Consider the following 20,744-nt stretch of genomic DNA (forward strand, 5'->3'; position numbering starts at 1 on the left):
TACAGCTTATTCTGGAGAAGTCAGGGAACTGATGACAAATCAGCCAAGTTTACTTTGGAATGATACTCAAATTGTAAAAGACTGGTCCATCTTTCTGTCTACTGAAAGAATCTGAATGCATGTCACTCAGCATTGGTTCAACTGATTCAGCAACAGTTAGGCCAATTAATTTTCTTGGGGGGCCCCCCCAACAAATGCTTGGACTGCAAGCTGGGGCCAAGGTTTGTCTAACCATTCAAGTTACTCAAAGATTCTGGAGTGCATCAAAGCTAATCCAGAATAGGGAACACAAGTGACCAGATTTAGTATGTAAACCAGACCCCGCACAAGAAACTTCTGTAATGTATTACCACTGGTGGTAAAACTGTACCAGTCACTTGCAAGCCTGTGCTTTAATGCAGGACACAAGTTGCCTAAATATCACTCAGTTTACAGCAGTTGTTTCAGGTTGATTAGATAATTGACTTACATCTGCTTAAAGTGCTTTTTGCAAGCAGACTGACCACCAGGCCTTCACTGGGACAGATAAATGGAATTTTGGGCCTTAGACCTACTGAGAGTCAACTGGTAGCAAAGATTTTAGAAGTGAGCTGCACAGGTGCTGACTTTCTAGTGTGCTGGGGGTGTGTGACCCCTGGCTCTACCCCAGGCCCTGCCCCAACTTCAACTATTCCCCCCCCCCCCCAAGGCCCCACCCTTCCACATCCTGCTCTGCCCCCCTCACCCTCAAAGCCTCCTGCATGCCACAAAACAGCTGATCGTGACAGGCAGGTGGTATGGGGCTGAAGGGGTAAATGCTGATCTGCAGGGCCTGACAGCGGGTGCTCAGCACCCATCATTTTTTCCCCCTGTGGGTGCTCCAGCCCCAGATCACCTATGGAGTCTGCACCTACTGTGAGATTCAATATTCAAGTTTTTCCCCTCCTACATTTGAGATGGAATAAGTTCTGTCTACACTAGATATTTCACAGCTTGGTGTGAGCCATGACAGAGTCTGCATTTTGAAATAATCAGATAGCTGTTTGCAACCCCAGAGTATTGAATCTAGAAGTGAAAGTAATTACTGTAAACTGTACCAAGTCCAACAGGCACATGACTAGGATTAAGTTTAGAGGAGCTGTCAGTTTAGTTTTTTTCTACACCTTCCTCCTCCAGTCTTTCCAGGCAGATTGAAGTAGGAACTCTTCCTAAAAAACTGAAAAAGAGTTCCTCCTATTGCTGTATAAGTCCACACATAGGGGAAAGCAAGAACTATATAAAAGCTTGAAAGATTTTTCTGTCTTTATGACAGCATTAAGTAGAAGGTACCATTTTAGAAAAAGTCAGTCTGGCCTGAAAAGACTTTGCATCTTCTGCAGGAAAGCAGTACTGTAGCTTCTGGGAATGAGGAAGAATTCACAGTGGACAGCCAAATATGCTTTTCTGTTCCTTCATGTCTGAGGATCTATTTAGAACATTTCCTTATTTGAACAGATTGGCATTGTTTCTCCTGGAAGCCAGTTTTGCAATACAACTTTGTCAACTGCTTTGTTCAGTTCTCATAGCTAACTTCTGTTGCTACAGACCTTTTTACAGGGCTGTTTAAGACTTCAGGGATGGGTTGGGCAAAGTCAGAGTTCTAAAGCAGAATAAGGTAAGAAACCACACTGCGTTATCCACAGTGTGGACACTGGTCAGAGGAATGCTGAGGTACAAAAAGATGTTAGGGTAAAGGTTAGAGGTACTTCAAGATCTGGGGCCCTAGGCATGGCCCTGAAGTCACTCAAATTTCAGTTTTAGCTAATTTCTAATGTCTTCCAGTCTTTGCAGTGAGACCTAATTGATGCAGCAGTGTTTGCCAAGATTTGCAGATTGATGGAGATAGCACTGAGGGAGTGGGGGAGACCAATACTTCCCTTCCATTGAGATGGACTGGAACCTCTGACCCTGTCAATGCCATCCTGGCAGGACTATGTAGCAGTTGAAGTGCAGAAGGTTCGGCCTACCTCAGCACCTTAGCTTTAGAGTGGTTATCTGGGACACCCCTGCTGCTATCCCTACTTTTGGTGGAGGCACTCCCTGTTGCCATCCATGCTGCTCCTGATGAAATACTGCTGTCCTTGCATCTTTGGAAGGAGCCTCTGCCACTCCAAATGGGCATGCTATCCCATGAGAGAGCCTTACCTCATCTCCCTGCATGCTGTAGCAGGCCTAGGGCCAGATTACCTTAATCTGCATATCACCTTTTATGATTCATGGCCAGGGGAGTGGTCTGTGCCATTTGCTTTTTGATGCATATGCAAGACGGGTATTGAGAGTTTCAGATTAGAAATTCAGATCCTGGCTATATGGGAAGATGAACTGAACTTGGAATGACTTCAGCAATTGGGGGGAGGGGTGGGGAAGACAGTATTTTTAGTTCAACTTTAGAACTTCAGTGACTAGTTAAGAAAAGGAAGCTTTTCAAAACTTCTGATCCATTGCCACTGGAGATCACACAAATCCCTCTGCATCTTCAACACCAGGGAAAGTTGCACTTAGTAAAGTGATTTAAAAAAAAAGAAGACCCATCAGCCCTTGTTATATAGGAAGGGCTTAAAGTGACTTGCAAAGAAATCTCAAGTCTGAATCCATATTTATGGCCAGGAAAGTCCTGACTTAGTCTTAAACATTGGATTACATCTTGACTGTGAAGCTATTTCAACTGATTAAGGGACCTCATTGTGGCTATTACAAGTGCTGTATACTCTTGGGTGGACGATATATTCAACTAGGTAGTTGGCTGAGGATCAGACTGCAGATGGCCATTGTGTGACTTGTTTAAGTATTCACAGCAAGACCATACTGAAAGCATAAGTAGTATGAAGTGGAATGATTGTACAACCTTAATGTAGAGATAAACAACCTTAACTAGTTTAAGTCTGAATTGCAGAACTTTGCAGTTCTGGGAAGTGGTCAGAAGACATTGACTCTTCAACTTTGCACGTTAAATCACCATAATGTTAATTGCATCCTGTGTTAATGCTACATGAAGTTTGAATCTAGCCTGAGACTTAGTCTTTTCACCTCATCTGCTGAAGACTTCAGTGAATTTATACAGGTAGCTTCTATCGATCTGTTGAAGAGGTTCAATTCTGCAGAGTTGAGGTGGTCAGTACAGGCCACCTGGAAGCATAAAAGACTTCAAAGTCTGAACATCCTTGCTGAACTTCAAGGTGTGAAGATCAGGAGCCAGTCACCACAAATTCCAATTACATAGCCAAACCAGTCATCCCAAACACATTCACTCACTTGTAGAATCAAGCAACCATTTTGAGAGTTTAGGTACAGAGATCAAAAGATACTTAACTCAAGATTTCAGGACTCAGACCCCAAAATGCTCTAAGTCTGAGGTGAATTGAAGACCAATTCAATCCCACGCAGCCATTGAAAAGTTATTTTAAAATTATCTTAAGAGTTGAAGTCCAGGCTAATGGTTAAATAGGCTACAAACTGTACAGAGCTACAGTAGCAATACCATAATTCTCAGAGCTGAAGTTTCTCTCATCAGGCTTACAGACTCCTCTTGGAGGGAATATGGATGCAAGCTGAGTTGCTAATCTATAAAAATGTGATCAGACTTGGCTACATTAATACCCATTACAATACTATGCAGTTTACTTCTGCTCACCACTAGTCAAATCTCAAGTTCCTCATTTAATCAGACTAGAAGAAGCCGCATTTCTTTACACATTCTAAAGCAATCTTGAGTGTTTGTAAGATTTTCCCCAAAATAGCTTGTTGGAGGGCAAGAGCACACTTATGTTCTTTGATGAAGGATTTTCATCACAACTCTGGAATGAAAGCTACATATGCAACTCAACTGAGGCAAACCAGGATTACAGTTTACATATTGAGACTTAGAGGGAAGGGATCCTACTTCACATTTGGGTTGTTTTATATCATAAGTGGGTCTAGGAAAGGATTTGGCTGCCAAGACCTGGATGCTTAGGACAGTATGTAGTCTGCCTGGAAGTAGGCAAGTTAGTCTACAAGTAAAGTGAAGACTTGTTTCCACAAGATGCTGGAAACCTGATGTCTCATTTATCACAACCTTTGCTCTCAAGGGTTACATGAAATCAGATTGCTGCATTTACTTTTTGGTTAAAAAAAGTTTCTCAAATGTAGTATGAGTGCAACATACTAGTTCCCCGCTGAAGTACTGAAGCGGGGTGGAAGCCAGTTGCTTGTAATTAAGGCTACACTTTAGTCATGGGTATTTTTAGGAAAGTCAGACAGGTAATGGGCAGTAAACAATTTCATGGCCCAACTAGTCTTTTACTAAAAAACCTGTGATTAAAACTTGGGGGCTGCCTGGGGGCCCTGCAGGTGCTGGGGAGGGGGACTGGGACCCCCACTTGTGCTGGGGCATGCAGGTGTCAGTGCATGGCCTAGGACCCCCACTGGCTGGCAGGCTCCCTACCTGGCCCTGTTTCTTCCCTTCTTGCAGCAGCAGAGATTGGGTGGGAGGCAAGGTGGTCTCTGGTCAGTGCTTACCTGGGGGCTCCCCTGTAGCAGCAACATCCCCCCTCACTCAACTCCTAGGCAGAGGTGTTGACAGGCAGCTCTGCACACTAGCCTGCCTACAGGCACCACCCTACTCCCATTGGCTGTAGCTCCTGGCCAATGGGAGCTGCAGGGGCAGTGTCCTGGACAAAGGCAGCATGCAGAGTTGCCTGGCCATGCCTCCAGCTAACAATGAGGGGAGGTCACTGCTGCTGCTTCTGGGGAGCACTGTAACCTTAAACTGGGGCCATGTCTTATTAAACTAAGCTAGCTAAAGCATTAAGTTAACCTGTTTTCTGCTCTCTTCCTCCTGCTTCAGCCTCTTGCAACCTGCAAAAAAATTTCACTCCACACTCACACCTTTAAACCTTCCCAAAATACTTTGCAATTCCTGCAACAGTGTCAACATACCATGCTAATTTGCCTCCTAAAAAAGGGGGCCATTGGAGTCTAACAGCTGCTTCTGGGGAGTCCCCCAGGTAAGCACAACCCATAGCCTGCCTCATCCTGTCCTGTGCTCCAATCCCCTACCCCCTCACACCCCCACACTCTGCTGCTGGGTGGGAGAGAGGGTGGTGGCATGTGTGGGCCCCCCTGCCCCCAAGACTGTCCCAGCAGTGGATGGTGCAGAAGTCATGGCATCTGTGACAAACTTGCAGGCTTACTTCTAAACTCAAGTCAGTGACCACTTAGTTTCAGACTTACCAGATGAAGTATGATGTGTGAGCAATAGTATGGGAGAGGCCCTCACTCACCACACACTAAGCAAACAAGCAAGCCTCCACTCTCAGACACCCCTCTATCTAGTATTTCATCTGCTATTTCTAAGATGTTTGTTCTTAGGATAGAGTTACTGGGGTCTTTACTATGTGGCTTTTAAAGAACAGAATCAGACCATCCGGGTTGGAAGAGACCTCAGGAGATCTAGTCCAACCCCCTGCTCAAAGCTGGACCAATCCTCAACTAAATCATCCCAGCCAGGGCTTTGTCAAGCCTGACCTTAAAAACCAGAGTACAATCTAGACCCATCCTCATTGGAACTCCCTTTCAGGCAGTTGAAAGCAGCTATCAAATCCCCCTCTCATTCTTCTCTTCTGCAGACTAAAATAATCCCATTTCCCTCAGCCTCTCCTTATAAGTCATGTGTTCCAGCCACCTAATTCTTGAGTACATTAGCTTTTCACATCCTCTGTAGATGCTTTTCCCCATCTGTAGTTTAATCAAGCATGTGCCAGACAGTCCTACAGAGAAGTGCTTGGGTATATCCTTGCATTGCTCTGGCTGTCACCATTATCCACTCCATTTAGTGGAGAAGCAAGAAGATAGCAGCAGTTCTGTTCCAAAGCCAGAATATATGCTGGTGTGGTGAGCCACAATGCCAAGTTGTTCTCTAGCTGACTGGTTTCAGTAAGTGTTAAAGCAAGACAACTTGTGATCTTGCAGGAGATCAGGAATATGGCTGATTGCCAGGGATCAAGTTTAATATTTGTGATTACACATTCTAGTTACATTCCCTGGCACTGAAGTGGACAAAAGGCAGACAAGTCATCTTGGGTCTGCATTTAGAGTGCTTAAGTAATGTTTAATAAGGGCTTGAACTATGCTATGCACATGGGACTCTTTCCAGCAACTGAGTATGTATAGTTGAGTTATCTTTATAGATATCCTTGACAGTTCTGCCAATGTAAAGGATGCGCTCCTGGAAGATTTTACAAGCTTCTTTGCAGAAATATTTCAGGAAATACCAGGCAGGCACCCAATAGTTCTCTGCTCTCATAGCAAACTGCACCATTCTTAGATATGCCAAGTATAAAGGAGGCCCTATTCTACAGTAAGGATATTTACCTTGTTAGCTGAGGTGTTAAGCCACTTTTCTACTGGACTTTTGGACCTTGCTTTTTGTTTAAAAGACTTAGGCCTGGTTTACGCTATGTGTTTAAACCGATTTTAGCAGCGTTAAACCGAGTAAATGCTGTACCCGTCCACACTATGAGGCCCTTTATATTGATATAAAGGGCTCTTTAAATCTGCTTCTGTACTCCTTCCCGACAAGAGGAGTAGCGCTAAAATTGGTATTAGCGTATCGGATTAGGGTTAGTGTGGCTGCAAATAGACAGTATTGGCCTCTGGGCGGTATCCCACAGTGCACCACTGTGACCGCTCTGGACAGCGATCTGAACTCTGATGCAGTGGCCAGGTAAACAGGAAAAGCCCTGCGAAATTTTGATTTTCATTTCCTGTTTGCCCAGCGTGGAGCTCTGATCAGCACAGGTGGCAATGCAGTCCCCAATCCAAAAAGAGCTCCAGCATGGACCGTACGGGAGATACTGGATCTGATCGCTGTATGGGGAAACAAATCTGTTCTATCAGAACTCCGTTACAGAAGATGAAATGCCAAAGCGTTTGAAAAAAAATCTCCAGGCTACACAGTGCTGCGTGACAAGCGTAACAGGAAGCCAGAAACTCAAATGGATGCTCATGAAGGGAGGGAGGGGGTACTGAGGATTCCAGCTATCCCACAGTCCCCAAAAAGTATTTGCATTCTTGGCTGAGCTCCCAGTGCCTGTAGGTTCAAATACATTGTCTGGTGTGATTCAGGGAATCTCTCGTCAATGTACCCCCTCCCACCCACGTGAAAGAAAAGGGAAAAAACCTGTTTGACTTTTTTTTAACGTCACCCTATGTCTACTGAATGCTGCTGGTAGACACGATGTAAAGAGCAGCATTCGCTCCTCTTCCCTCCTTGGTGGCAGACAGTACAACATACTTGATAACTGCTGAATACCCCTGGCTGGCCTCAGGGGCGCCTGGGTGAAAATAGGAATGATTCCTGGTCATTCCCAATAGATGGGACAGAACGGCTGGTAACCGTCTTCATCATAGACGCTGGGGGCTGAGCTCCATCAGCCCCCTCCTTTCCTGTGTAAAGAAAAGATTCTGTCCTGCCTGGACTATCATAGCAGCGGCATGCTGGGCTCCTCTCCCCCGCACCGCTTAATGTCCTGCCTGGACTGTCATAACACAGGGAGGCTGCCTCCCTCTCATTTTATCTCACAAGGTCACTGTTCCTTATTCCTGCATTCTTTATAACTTCATGACACAAATGAGGGGGACACTGCCACGGTAGCCTAGGAAGGTTGGGGGAGGAGGGAAGCAACGAGTGGGGTTGTTGCAGGGGCACCCCCCATGAATGGCATGTAGCTCATCATTACTGTGGGATCTGACATGGAGCAGTTGTGCTCTCTGATACACTGGTTCTCTAGTACATTTGCCCCATAATCTAGGCAGGACTGACTATTTTTAGAAGCCATAAAGGAGGGATTGACTTGGTGCAAAGTCAAAACTGGGAATGACTCCCCCTCAGCTGATCTCAGCTGGGGCACCCATGATAGCAGCAGACAGCACAGAAGGACAGAACCATCATCTCATTGCCACATTACACTGGCAGCAGACGGTACAGAATGACCGGTAACCATCTCTGCTATCATGCAAAAGCAAATGAATACTGCTGTGTAGCGCTGAAGTATCTCCTCTGTTAGCAGCATCCAGTACACATACGGTGACCATAAAAAAAAGCTGAACGGGCTCCATGGTTGCCGTGCTATGGCGTCTGCCAGGGCAATCCAGGGAAAAATGGCGCAAAATGATTGTCTGCTGTTGCTTTCCCAGAGGAAGGAATGAGTGACGACATTTACCCAGAACCACCCGCGACAATGATTTTTGCCCCATCAGCCACTGGGCTCTCAACCCAGAATTCTAAGGGGCGGGTGAGACTGCAGGAACTATGGGATAGCTACAGAATAGCTACCCACAGTGCAACGCTCCGGAAATCAACGCTAGCCTCGGACCATGGATACACCGCCAAATTAATGTGCTTAGTGTGGCCGTGTGCACTCAACTTTATACAATCTGTTTTATAAAACCGGTTTATGTAAAATTGGAATTATCCCGTAGTGTAGATGTACCCTTGCTGACTTAGGGCCAAAGAGGTTAAGCTGACAGGTTCACAAACATGATCCGTTAGGAGTAGAAAACGCCTCAGCCCGAGTTAAGATTTACTTCCATACTGCAGTGGTGAATTCCCTTTACAAGTTTTAGATCAGGGAGAAACTTTTATGCTTAGCAGCAAATGCCAGACAGTTATATGAGCAGACAGCTTGAGTACCAATTGTGACAGAGCCTATCCAATGCCACCAGGAGGTGTACTGAATCCTTAATGGCAGTAAGAACAAACCAGCCTCTTAGGAGGAGGGAAGTTACCTGCCATCTGTTGAATACAAGACTCAGGCCTTGTCGACCTGAGCAAGTTGTGCAAGAGGGCTCCAATTCTGGCCAGAAAGTGAATATTGTAAAATTAAAGCCAATCTTTTTGCTTTAGCTTAATCCTGAAGGCATCCAAACAAGACAGTTCCAGATACTGACACGGGGCAAGAACTTGTGTCTTTTCAGAAAGACAAGACATTATGTTCCCCTCCCTACTCAGTTGAAAGCCATTTATACACGATACTCACTCATGGAGAACAAGTAACTTGTCTCAAAGGAAGTTAAGCTGGAGAGGCAAGTGTGAAAAAACCAAACATCCTTTAGTTAAAAAAGGAAAAGACAGACTGACTTAAGTCCTAGGCTGCTCAGAGTTCTAAACAGGGTTCTCAACAGGGTTCTCTAGTAAGTTTGCCAAGGACACAAACATCTAAAAAAAGCCTGAGTTGGATGGACCAGGAGAGGGCCTTAGTCTGCCTCTGAGTAGCAATCCCAAGGACCCCTCACCTCTGAAGGCCAGAGTGTTGTGTCTGAAGAGGTACTGCTTAGAACTTTGGATTTCTGCCCAGGAGAAGAGACCAGAGTGAGAATCCTGCAGATATGGTATCTTAAATATAGTCTTACTAGGTTCAAGGAAGAATCTCCATATGAAACTCAGTTTCCAAAATTGGTTAGTTTAGATCCTCAGTCCCTGTTCTGGGATCTAAATTAAGTTATTCAAAATCATAACAGATCATTCAGATTCAGTGCACACTTTAAATAAATGCCATTAGTAACAAATTAACACATCTTACAACCTAGAGATGTTACACTAGCAACCATGGCTTGCTCCAGTTAGTGTTTTAAAAAAAGGTTCTCTCCCATTTTAGGAATAGCTGCTGTATGGTGTGCATGTTGGATAGGACAACCAGTAAGAAAGCAAACTCAAGTAAGCTGTAAAATGCCAGCCCCACTAGGTGGATCATGTGATTTACCATAAGCTTGAAAGCAGGGCTTTGGAGTGTGACCTGGCTCTGCTCTGGCTCCAGGCAAAAACCTGCAGCTCCACTCTTCCAGGCTCTGCTCCAAGGCCCTGCTTGAAAGTGCTGAGACAGAGTATGGTAAGAGCTTTAAGGGTTACACCATAGAAGCAAGCTTGAACATAACAGGTTAGGTAAGGAGAAACTAAAGCCAAGTCTCAGAAAGGGGCTGCCCCAATTAGACTGGCCCCCGCAAAGTTTAAACTTTCATATGCTACCATGAAATGTGTTAAGTCAGGTGCTGGATCCTATTGCCGTTTCCTTCTTTGGAAATTTCCCTTGACAATCCTGCAGACTCACAGCTTGTACCTGGTACAGGACAACAGCCCATCTACTAAGTACCACAGGCCATCATGAAGCCATTTGTCTAGCATTCTGCTCCCCCTCAGGGAAGAGCCAAGTGTAGGAGCTCTTTCATCTAGACTTGGAGACCAGAGGTAGGCAAACTTTTTGGACTGATGGCCACATCTGAGATTAGAAATTGTATGGTGGGCAGTGAATGCTCACAAAATTGGGGTTGGAGTGAGGCCTCTGGTTGGGGTGCAGACTCTGGGAATGGGCCAGAAATAAGGAGATCAGGGTGTGGGGTGCAGGAGTGTGCTCTGGGCTGGGATCAAGGAATTCAGAGGATGGGAAGGGTATCAGGGCTGGAGGAGAGGCTCAGGGGTGCAGGCTCCAGGCAGCGCTTACCTCAAGTGGCTCCTGGAAGTAGTGGCATGTCCATTCTCCAGCTCCCATGCGGGGGAGCAGCCAGGCAGCTCTGCAGGCTGCCCTATCTACAGCTCCCATTGGGGTGCCAGAAGGGGCCACTGGTGTGCATAAGAGCTGGAGGGGGGCCATGTTGCTGCTTCTGGCTGGAGTGCAGCAAGCCCTAGGCCCTGCTCCCCAGCAGGAGCTTGAGGGCCAACTTAAAAATTGGTGGGCTGAAGTTTGCCCACCCCGGTGGGGACTATGAACCTTGCCAGCCATAGCTTCTTCAGAACTAGACAGACCCATTCCTTCAATCTTAGCTTTCCTACAGTAGCTATACATTTCTGTACTGTAAATTCACTTCTAACTGGTATGAACCAATGTCTATGTTCAGTGCAAAGTCATCTTAACTTTGAGTTGATTCAGCTTTCCCCAGGTTTGTCTGCTCTAGAGGCTCCACCACATAGAAACAATATTCTACAAGTGACACCCACTTGCAGTACTTCCACAAACTAATCAAGTTCATCTGTACAGACAAGGGAGGAAGAGACTGATACTTTCAGTTGCTCAGATACTACAGTGATGGGTCCATATGAGTATCACTCTTCAAAATGATCAGAGTGAAAACCCATGATCAGTTTCACTTGACTGATGAGGACAATGGACAGTAGTAGAAAACATGAAATGGAGGGAGAAAAGTAAGAGGGGAGGCTGTATAAATGGGTCATATTGCTGTGGGACAGATTGAGCCCCAGCTGGGTCAGTGGGGCATCAGAGCCCTGGAGCTGCAGCACCATGAATTGCTGCTGCAGCAACTCAGAGGAAGGTTCAGCATAGAGAGACTGAGGGCGAGTTAAAACAAGGGACTCTGGTTGTCTAAATGGAGCAGCAGTCAAAATGATAAGAGGAAGACTGGACAAATACAACATGGGGGATAACTGGGAGTCGCACGAAATACTGCTGAACTCAAATCTGGGGGTTATGGTGGACTCATGCAACTTGTGATCAGTAATGTGATGCACTTGTGTAAGAGGCTATATTATTCTAGGATTTATTAACCTGAGTGGCATATTAAGACATGGAAAGTAACCATCCTGTTCTAGCTGAGGCCTTTCTGGTGCTGAGCAGAATATGGTGTCCAGATCTTCCTTGAAGTGCAACAAACTGGAGACATCCTAGAAAAGAACTACAAAAATGAGAGAAGATTTAGAAAACCTAACCCATGAGGAAAGGTATGGTTAGTCCCAAGAAATATGGGGTTGGGGAGTAGAGAAGAGAATGATCAAAGATGATAGTGATCAATTGTTTCCCATATTCACTGAAGGCAGAAGCAGTGATTAGCTTAGTACACAGCAAGGGAGCTTTAGGTTAAATGTCAGGAAAAAAAACAAAACACCTTAGTTGTGGAATCCCTATCACTGGAGGTTTTTAAAAAGTTAAGCAAAATGTTGGGTATGGTCTAGGTTTACTTGGTCCTACTTTAGTGCAGGGGACAGAACTGAATGACCCTCTTGAGGTCTCTTCCAGCCCTACATTTCTATGATTCTGTGTTGGTGGCAATACTAAGGTAAGTTCTAATGGGGGGAGAGAAGAACCACACCCCCTTTGCCAGCTAAATTTCAATGAATCTGCCTATCTAGTGATATAAAATAATTCCAAGCAGTCCATAGATGCTATGAATTTATGGTAGTGAAAGAACCCAGCAGGTAGAGAAATTCTGTAAATGGGCCCTTGTTTGATACAAGTCTTGCAGCAATGATAAAAAGGAACTAACGTGCACAAAAGCTAGCCATCTGCTATTTCTGAGATCTAGCAAAGCAGTATTTTCTCCATCAGAAATAGTCAATCTGCTTGCAGTCTAGCAAAAGCATGATCCTGTTTCTAGGACAAATTCAGGAGATTAAGTGAAACTGCATGTAGGATTATGATCAGGGTTGAAAGTGTTTGAGACTCCCAATTACTTAACAGCAACCCTTCAATGCAGAAGCACACCATTTGGTCTGATACCATGCCTCTATTTCCTCTTCTGATGGGTAAGGATGTGCTGTAGGAGTCAGAGCATGGAAAGATTATATAATTTGACCACTCAACAGCATCTGACATTTAGCCACCCACACATTTTACAGACTGGAAATGGGGGAAAAAGGCTACTTAAATCACAAGAAAATCACACTGCTTATTAGATGATCAGATCTAAAGATATCCAAATACATCAAGGTCACAGTAGCCTGTCAGATGCTGCTAGTGGCCACCACAGTACTAGCTGACCAAAACAAGTTCTGCTAGCTATTTACTATAATCAGAAATCAGTGTTCAAACCCAAAACAAGACTATATGCAATACTGTTTCCACATCAAGCCTGCCAGGACAGAACAAGCCTTGAACATGTTTATTAAAAAAAAAAAAAAGACAGAAGCCTCTGTAATACAAGCCTCAAGACCTTTTCAAGTTAGAAATGTATGACTTAAAGAGTTGTGCAAGAGCCTACTACATTGACACTGAGCTCAGGCATTCATGCAGAGTTAAAGCCACTGCCTCCCTCCCCAGAGAGACCTGGTAGCTTCTCACCTCTAAAAATCAGTTTATTTTGAAACAATTAATGCTTAGGCAAGAAGCACTGGAACATACTGTAGTGTGACATCCCAGTTAAAGTAGCATTAAAATTGATAGTCATGTAGCACTTCTAAGTCTGCATGTTCAGTAACAGATCACATATGATCAAGATATTGCCTCGTTTAGTACAGATGCTCCTTGACTTACACAAGCGTTCATTCTAGAACACTTTGCGTAACTCAAATTTTGCACAAGTCTGAAATGTATCTGACCATTATGCTAAAAAGCCCCCTATTTCTAACTTGGATTTGCATATGTTGGGTTTACATAAGTTGGGGAGCATCTGTGTACCCTGAATGATAGGAATGTCAGCAAGTTCAGAAGCAAACATGGAACTAGAAAAATATCTATACCTAGTCTAAGTCTGTATAAATGATTGCAGCTTTCCAGAGCCTAGTTTAGGATAGTTCCCTTCTTTAAGAGATTGGTAAACTCCTAACAGTAGCATGAATTTGTTAGTTTTAGGACTTATTCATATTCATCAGATGTAATAAAATATTACTTGTTGTGAAGACTAATCCCTTTAATCTGTTGAAAGGACTAGTTCACAGCCAGATAGTACCAAGTACTCTCCTTTGCTTCAGTTGTATATGCTCACACATCAAGAGGAGGTTGCAAGACCCAGTCATTATGTAAAAGTGAAGCGCTCAATGCTTCTAAATCCTCTTCCTGCAGTAGGTATCCAGCATTCACGATACTAACATTAGGCATTAACAAGTTAGAGGCCATGGCTACACTGGCACTTTACAGCGCTGCAACTTTCGCGCTCAGGGGTGTGAAAACACACACCCCTGAGCGCTGCAAGATACAGCGCTGTAAAGCCTCAGTGTAATCAGTGCTGCAGCGCTGGGAGAGCTCCCAGCGCTGCAAGCTGCACCCGTAAGGGATGTGGTTTACGTGCAGCGCTGGAAGAGCTCTCTCCCAGTGCTGGTGCTCCGACCACACTCACTTCAAAGAGCTGCCGCAGCAGCACTCCCGCAGCAGCATCTTGAAATTTCAAGTGTAGCCATAGCCTTAAAGACACCCTTTTTGAATGGCAGAAAGGAAAGGAATGACCCTCCAGGACATTGGTAGAAATGCATCTGACAGACTGCCAGTGTCTGCTCAGATGTTAAGGCACGGACAGACCAGAACAATCCTTATGGTCACCCTGTTTTAGGATAAGTTGTATTAGGCCCTTTAGTTAAATATACATTTCTTTGTTTTAATGTTTAGTTAGTAAGACAGGATCTTGTCTTGCCTCTAATCTCATTAACAGACACATGTTGAAAGCCTGGGCCCCCATGTGAATGGTTCTGGTCACAAGATTTAGTAACCTTTAATTTACAGTGTTTTTGCTCAACATAAAACACTGTTTGTATACTGTTGAAGGTCTCTGTAAGAGACTGTGAATGAGGAGCATATGCATCAAGAAAAGAAGGTGTGAAGGCCATTGTTAAAGTCAGATGGTCAAGAAAGGACTGAAGAGAACCATCAATGCACATCCATAATTGAGGAAGGGCAGATTGACAACCCTGTGGAGGAGGCTGGCACACCTAAAGACAAGGTAATTGATTAAATCAAAATCAGGACAGGATGACCCTCTGGGAGGTGCTTTGACTTGTTATCAAATGATAACACCAATTAAGAAGTAACTGGTCATAAATGACAGAGCAAAATCCATTGACTTCAGAGAAAAATGACTGCAAGAACAGGGTACTTTGCCATGGAACTTTGGCTTTGTCTTGCCACAACTCCAGGAGCACTGGACTGCGACCAACAGAGCCCAGCTCCCCTCTGTGACCAATCTGGCTGGCCACTAGATTGAGCCAGACACTGGCCTGGTAACTATAAAAATCAACTGGCAGGACTGTGTGCATGAGCAAGAGACTGAAAAGCTGCTGTATTCTCAATAAATGCAGCGTATTGCCCTTTTCCCTGAAAACCATCCTGCATGCTTTCTATAAGAACACCACAGTTGGCTCCTACATGAATGGGCAGCCAGGGGCCTCTGCCCCAAGCAATGCCCCTGCAGCTCCCATTGGCTGCAGTTCCCAGCCAATGAGCACTGCAGGGGCAGTGCCTGCTGATGTGACTCAGCAGCACTTACTTCAAGGGGCAGCATACAGGGAGCCTGCACCCAAGCCTCCCCCTCCATGCCCCAACCTTGATACTCCTCCTGACTGGGATCAAGGGGTTTGGAGGGAAGAACTCCAAACCCCTTATCCCCAACCCCACCCTGGAGCCCTCACCCCCTCCTGCACCCCAACCCCAATTTTGGGAGCATTTGTGGCCTGCCATACAATTTCTATTTCCAGATGTGGCGCTCAGGCCAAAAAGTTTGCCCACCCCTTAGAGAAACAGGGTGGGTGAGGTAATATCTTTCTTGCCAACAGAAGTTGGTCCAATAGAGAAGTTTGAGCTTACACAGAATGACCTGAAAAAGCTCTGCGTAAGCTCAAAAGTTTCTCACCACCCAAGCCCATACCCAGGTCAAAGTAAGATTTCTATCTAACGACACTAGAACCTCAGAGTTACAAACCTCTTGGGAATGGAGGTTATTCGTAACTCTGACCACCACCTTATGGTTCTTTCAAGCGTTTACAAATGAACATGGACTTAGAGCTTTGAAACTTTTAAATGGCATTTTTCTTCTGCACAACACTGTCAATTTAAGTGAAACAAAGTTTCCTTACCTTGTCAAAAAAAATTTAAATTGTTTATGTTAAACACCTTACTGTACTATATTTGCTTTTTCTGGCCTCTGCTGCTGCCTCATTGGCATACATCAGGTTCCAAATGAGGTGTGGGGTTGACAGGTCAGTTTGTAACAGGTTCTACTGTACCACCACTTGAGGGAGTGGATTTGCTATAGAGAGAACAAAGCCTTCCATCATTATGCTGCTGAACCACAACAAGCACAGGTTGAGTAGTTTTAGGGGCTCAATTCCTTCCAACTCAACAGAACCTACTCTTCCAAAATGGGTGGCAATGGTTTAAAGGTGTCATTGGGTTTTCAAATTACTCAGAACACTTGGCAGGGTGTGACTATCCAAGCTGTTAAGACCACCACCTTCTGTTTATTCAACTTCTGTGAAATCCTCCTCACCCCAATTCAGCTTCTCTCTCAAGGAAAGACCACATGCCCACCATTTTCTTTCTCCAGCCTTATAAGCCATCCTCTGGCAGATGAGGCTTGGACAGCCATCTAGAGCTACATTATGCAGGAGTCTGACTGTGGGCAGAGTTGCTTCTATACACCCAAGACTGCAGTACAGTGCCTTGACATGACTACCATGGCTGATCCCAACAGTGTTCAAGACTTGGAGATCATAGAATGCGACAGTTGGAAGGGACCTCAGGAGGTCATCTAGTCCAACCTGCTGGTCAAAGCAGGACCAATCCCCAGAAAGATTTTTGCCCCATATCCCTAAATGGCCCCCTCAAGGACTGAACTCATAACCCTGGGATTAGTGGGCCAATGCTCAAATCACTAAGCTATCCCTCCCTGTCCTGCAGGCAACTTAAGTCTGTGCTCCAGCACTTTCTCAGCAATGACTGAAGAGCAATACTAACCATCTGCATCAGTGGTCTCCAACCTTTTTACACCCAAGATTGCTTTTTGAATTTAAGGGCAACCCAGGATCTACCCCATCCCTTCCCCAAGGCCTCACCCCACTCACTTCCACTGGACTGGGGCAGGGGGTGAGATTCAGGAGGGGGTATGAGCTCTGGACTGGAGCTGAGAGGTTCAGTGTGGGAATGGCTCTGGACTGAGTATGGGGCAGGAAGGGGTGAGTGATGCAAGCTCTGGGAGGGCTCTAGTTTGAATGCAGGAGAGGGCTTGGGACTGTTTTAGGGTGCTGGCTCTGAGAGGGGACTTAGGGCTGGCGTGCAGGCAGAGGTTCTGGGATGTGGCTTCCTGCTGGGCAGCACTTCTCTCCTGGGGCTCCTGGTCAGTGGTGCAGTGTGGCTGTTGCCAAGGCAGGCTTCCTGCCTATCCAGGCCCATGCTGCCCCCAGAAGGGAGCCACTGCAGCCCTGGGGGCAGGCAGGCCAGCACTGACTCCATGTACCTCCCCTCTGCAAGCACCAACCCCAAAGCTCCCATTGGGCACAACTCCCTGTTCCTGGGCCATAGGAGCAGGAGAAGGATAGCTCAGTGGTTTGAGCATGGGCCTGCTAAACCCAGGGTTGAGAGTTCAACCCTTGAGCAGACCACTTAGGGATCTGGGGCAAAATCAGTACTTGATCCTGCTAGTGAGGGCAGGAGGCTGGACTCAATGACCTTTTGGGTACCTTCCAGCTCTATGAGATAGGGGTCAGTGCTTGCAGGCAGGGACAGCACGCAAAGGGAGATCTCTACCTCCTCCCACCAGGGCCACACTGGCCACTTTCAGGAACAGTGTGGGTCCAGGGCAGACAGGGAGCCTGTCTTAGCAGCAGCCCCACTGTGCTGCTGGAGATCTTGACTGACCAGTTGGTGACCCCTGATCTACATCACAACACTACTGCAAAGAATAGCATCTACATGCAGAATCCAAAGAAAGTAGCCAAAAGAGGAAACTAAAGGAAGGCTTTGTCTTAATTCAAGGGAGGTAATTATACCCATGAGCACTCGAAGGACCCCACCAATGACTAAGGATTTTTCTGTCTACTGCTTGCAAATGCAGGTATGACATTTTGGACTACTTTATACCAAAAATTATCTCCCATCCAGCAAGGCAGATCTTCCACAAGCCTATGGTACAGCAGAGACCTAGGTGTTTAGCATCCAGATCATGTTGTGTTGGTGACCGAATGAGTTGCCCCATCTGCAATGTACATTGCAGAAGAGCAGTAACAGATACTTAAGCATTTTTTTATTGACTGATTTAAAATTCAGTTGTACAAAGTTGGGGCTCAGAATTAAATGGCAGCATGTGAAATGCCAAAGTTAAAGCTTTATAACTATTAACAAATGTCAAATTATACAGTCACTCTTTAAATTGGAGAGACATTTTCAAGAAGCATCTCCCACTTTGCCTAAGTTTCAGTGGAATTTTGCCCATTTGTGTACGCAGTGAAACTGATGTTTGACATCTAAAAAATAAAAATGTAATCCTTCCAACATTTTTATCTGAAGATTTTTGGAGGCAATCTACAAATGGAAGTATGAAGAGGCTTGCTAGTTTCTGCTTGTGTAATGATCATTTTAAAAGATGTTGTTAATTCACCTGCCTACTTAAGGAATATCTGCACATATTTTGAACTAAGCAAGGATGACTTGTAAGAGTCAGACACTGGAGTAAAAATGGCTATTCATAGCTTGGAAAAGTTGTAGTATAATGCAATGGTTTACATACTATTTGGTCAGTGGCCTTTGCCATATTTACAGTTTTACTTAACAGAACTAAATCTAGACTTTTCAAACAAGTTAGTATCACACCAATGTAGTCCTCTGTCTATACAGTAGAATGAAGGACTGGGTGATTGTGCAAAGCCAGTGAAGAATTCACTGCTTTGAGTTTACTGGCTGAAGGTGATGGGAGTGGTTTCCTTTAGATTTTCCCATATATGAAGTGAAAGACTGTTCCCCATGGCTTTTTATTCTACAAAAAGAAGGAAGTTCCTAGAAGGTCACAGTGACAGATTTGCTCAATGCTTTGATTAACGCATTAACTCATTGGACTGAAGAACACATACCTCAGAAGAGCTAGCTGGTTAACCAAGGTTTACATTTATACTGACATTTACAATTTGTTGAAGTCTAGTCTGTCAAGTACTAACAGCCAAAGTTAATCCATATCTTTAAGTGATCTAAATTTAAATAATTTAGGTTGGATGGAATTTAGTTACTAGTTTTAAAGGTGACTATTGCTTCATAAGCCTGAGAACACTTACTAGTAGTCATATGACCCCTGTATCCACCAACAGCTCTGGGGTCACTCACTAAGTTAGAAACTCACTCATTACTCAGATTTACAGTAAGTGGTAAATTTTTGCCCTGGTCTCCTGAATTGAGGATACCAGCTATTATATATCAAACACTTACATGCCCCTCTTTGCAAGGCTTCCATTGGTCAGAAATGTGGACATCTATTCAGTCATATGGAGACAGCCTCCCCCCTGCCATTACAGCAGCATTGTCCTTACAATATATTTGCGAGGAAAAGCCTTCTCAAGAGGGCACCTGCACCAAGTGTCCTAGCAAGATGCTTCTAGCTAGTTCAGGCCATCCGCATTAGGAAAGAATTGTGCGTGGCAAAGAGCCTACCAGCCCCTACACCCTCCCTGCAGTAAGATGACCAGCCGGGGGCTTCTCCACCGGTTGAGACTCCCCAGTGACGTCAGCCTCAGACCCTCTGCATCTCACCCTGGAGCCCCCTCCCTCCGGAAGCTTTCGAGCGCCCCCGGTAGCCCGGATGGAGCAGCTGGGAAGGGTTGGCGGCAGAAGGCGGAGAGAGCCGAAGAGCTTCGGCAGAGGGGAGCCGCAGCAAGCGACGGGAACTGCAGGCTCGGAGGGGTCCGCCCCCGTCGTAACAATCCGAAAGCCTAGAGTATGGGCCACCCCCGCCCATACCATGCCCATGGAGCGGACAGTGGCGTCCCAGCTGCCTTCCGGGGGAGTCGCTCCTGCCTCCCAGACAGCCCGAAGTGTCAGCACCCCGGCGGGCGGCGCTGCCCCGAGGCGCCCGCAGAGTGCGGCAAAAGGGGCAGCCGGGGGCGAGCCCGACCTCCACCCCTGCAGCACTGCCGAACAGCAAGCCCTCTGCCACCCACCCCCCGCCCGGCAGCTGTCACTCCCCAGGTCCCTGAACCGCGAGCCTCCCCTACACCCCATCGCGGGGCTAATGCAGTCATCGCCTCCCACTCCTCCATAAGGGCGCAGGCTCCGCCGGCACCACGCACCCCCCCGCGGCGAGGGAAAGCAGCTACCGCCCCCGGACCGCCGAGCTCGGGAGGGGAAGGAACGGGGGTCTCACCGCTGAAGACCATGGCGGCAGAGGCGCCCATCACGGCGAAGAAGGAGGCGTACTCGGGAGCGCTGCTTTCGGACATGGCTGGGCGGTGCTGGGCCGGGGTCGCTGCTTGCGCGCTGCGGACGATCTCCCTCTGCCTCGCGGCTCCGGCTCCTCCTCAGACAATGCTCAGCGAGGAAACCGCGGAGGCCGCGCGGGGACGGGGCACAAGCCGAGCTGGAGGGGTCGGACGCGGGGAGCGATGGCAGCCCTGGCGCTCGGCTGGGTGCCTACTGACGTGCGCTGCTTGCCGACGCTGCGCTCTAAATACCCAACCACCGCAGGACAAAATGGCGGCCGCCTACCGGTCACGTGACCCGCCCGCTGGCGTTCTCTTCTTCCCCCGCCCCTCGGGGATCAGACCACAAACAGCCAGGTGGGTTTCACGCCTCACTCATGGACATGCAGACGCCATTCCCCAGCCTACAACACCATCAAGCACATTATCCCGCTTTACAAACCAAACATGGTCCCATCCATCGGTCTCCAAGCGGCGTGAGAGGGGATCTTAATATCATCTTCCCCCTTCTCCCTTGCGCAGATGGTTTAGTCCACTCTTACTTCACTTCCTCCCGGCGATGGGTCCGCCGCGTCGGCTACAGCTGAGCGTGATTCAGCTCACATTAGCATATGGGGCGTGTCTATCACAGTAGGCCCCT

The 20,744-nt window shown here is 46.4% G+C and overlaps 1 protein-coding gene across 2 annotated transcripts in view; it reads right to left on the reverse strand.

Annotated features, from left to right (window-relative positions):
• The window catches only part of ATP6V0C (ATPase H+ transporting V0 subunit c), a 28,845-nt gene extending 8,492 nt beyond the window's left edge, over positions 1-20,353 (reverse strand). The window contains exons 1-2 of one of the 2 annotated variants that reach the window (XM_030545576.1): positions 20,050-20,116; positions 11,553-11,679 (exon numbers count right to left, since the gene is read on the reverse strand). In XM_030545576.1, the coding sequence (XP_030401436.1) occupies positions 11,553-11,586 (34 nt within the window). In that variant the 5' untranslated portion in view covers positions 11,587-11,679; positions 20,050-20,116. Of the gene's footprint in view, positions 1-11,552; positions 11,680-20,049 lie in introns of both variants that reach the window. The other variant, XM_030545575.1, reaches the window with a different exon arrangement.
• Positions 20,354-20,744: the final 391 nt, after the last annotated feature.

This window comes from Gopherus evgoodei, unplaced genomic scaffold (assembly GCF_007399415.2).
Source record: "Gopherus evgoodei ecotype Sinaloan lineage unplaced genomic scaffold, rGopEvg1_v1.p scaffold_38_arrow_ctg1, whole genome shotgun sequence".
Taxonomy (NCBI): Eukaryota; Metazoa; Chordata; order Testudines; family Testudinidae; genus Gopherus; species Gopherus evgoodei.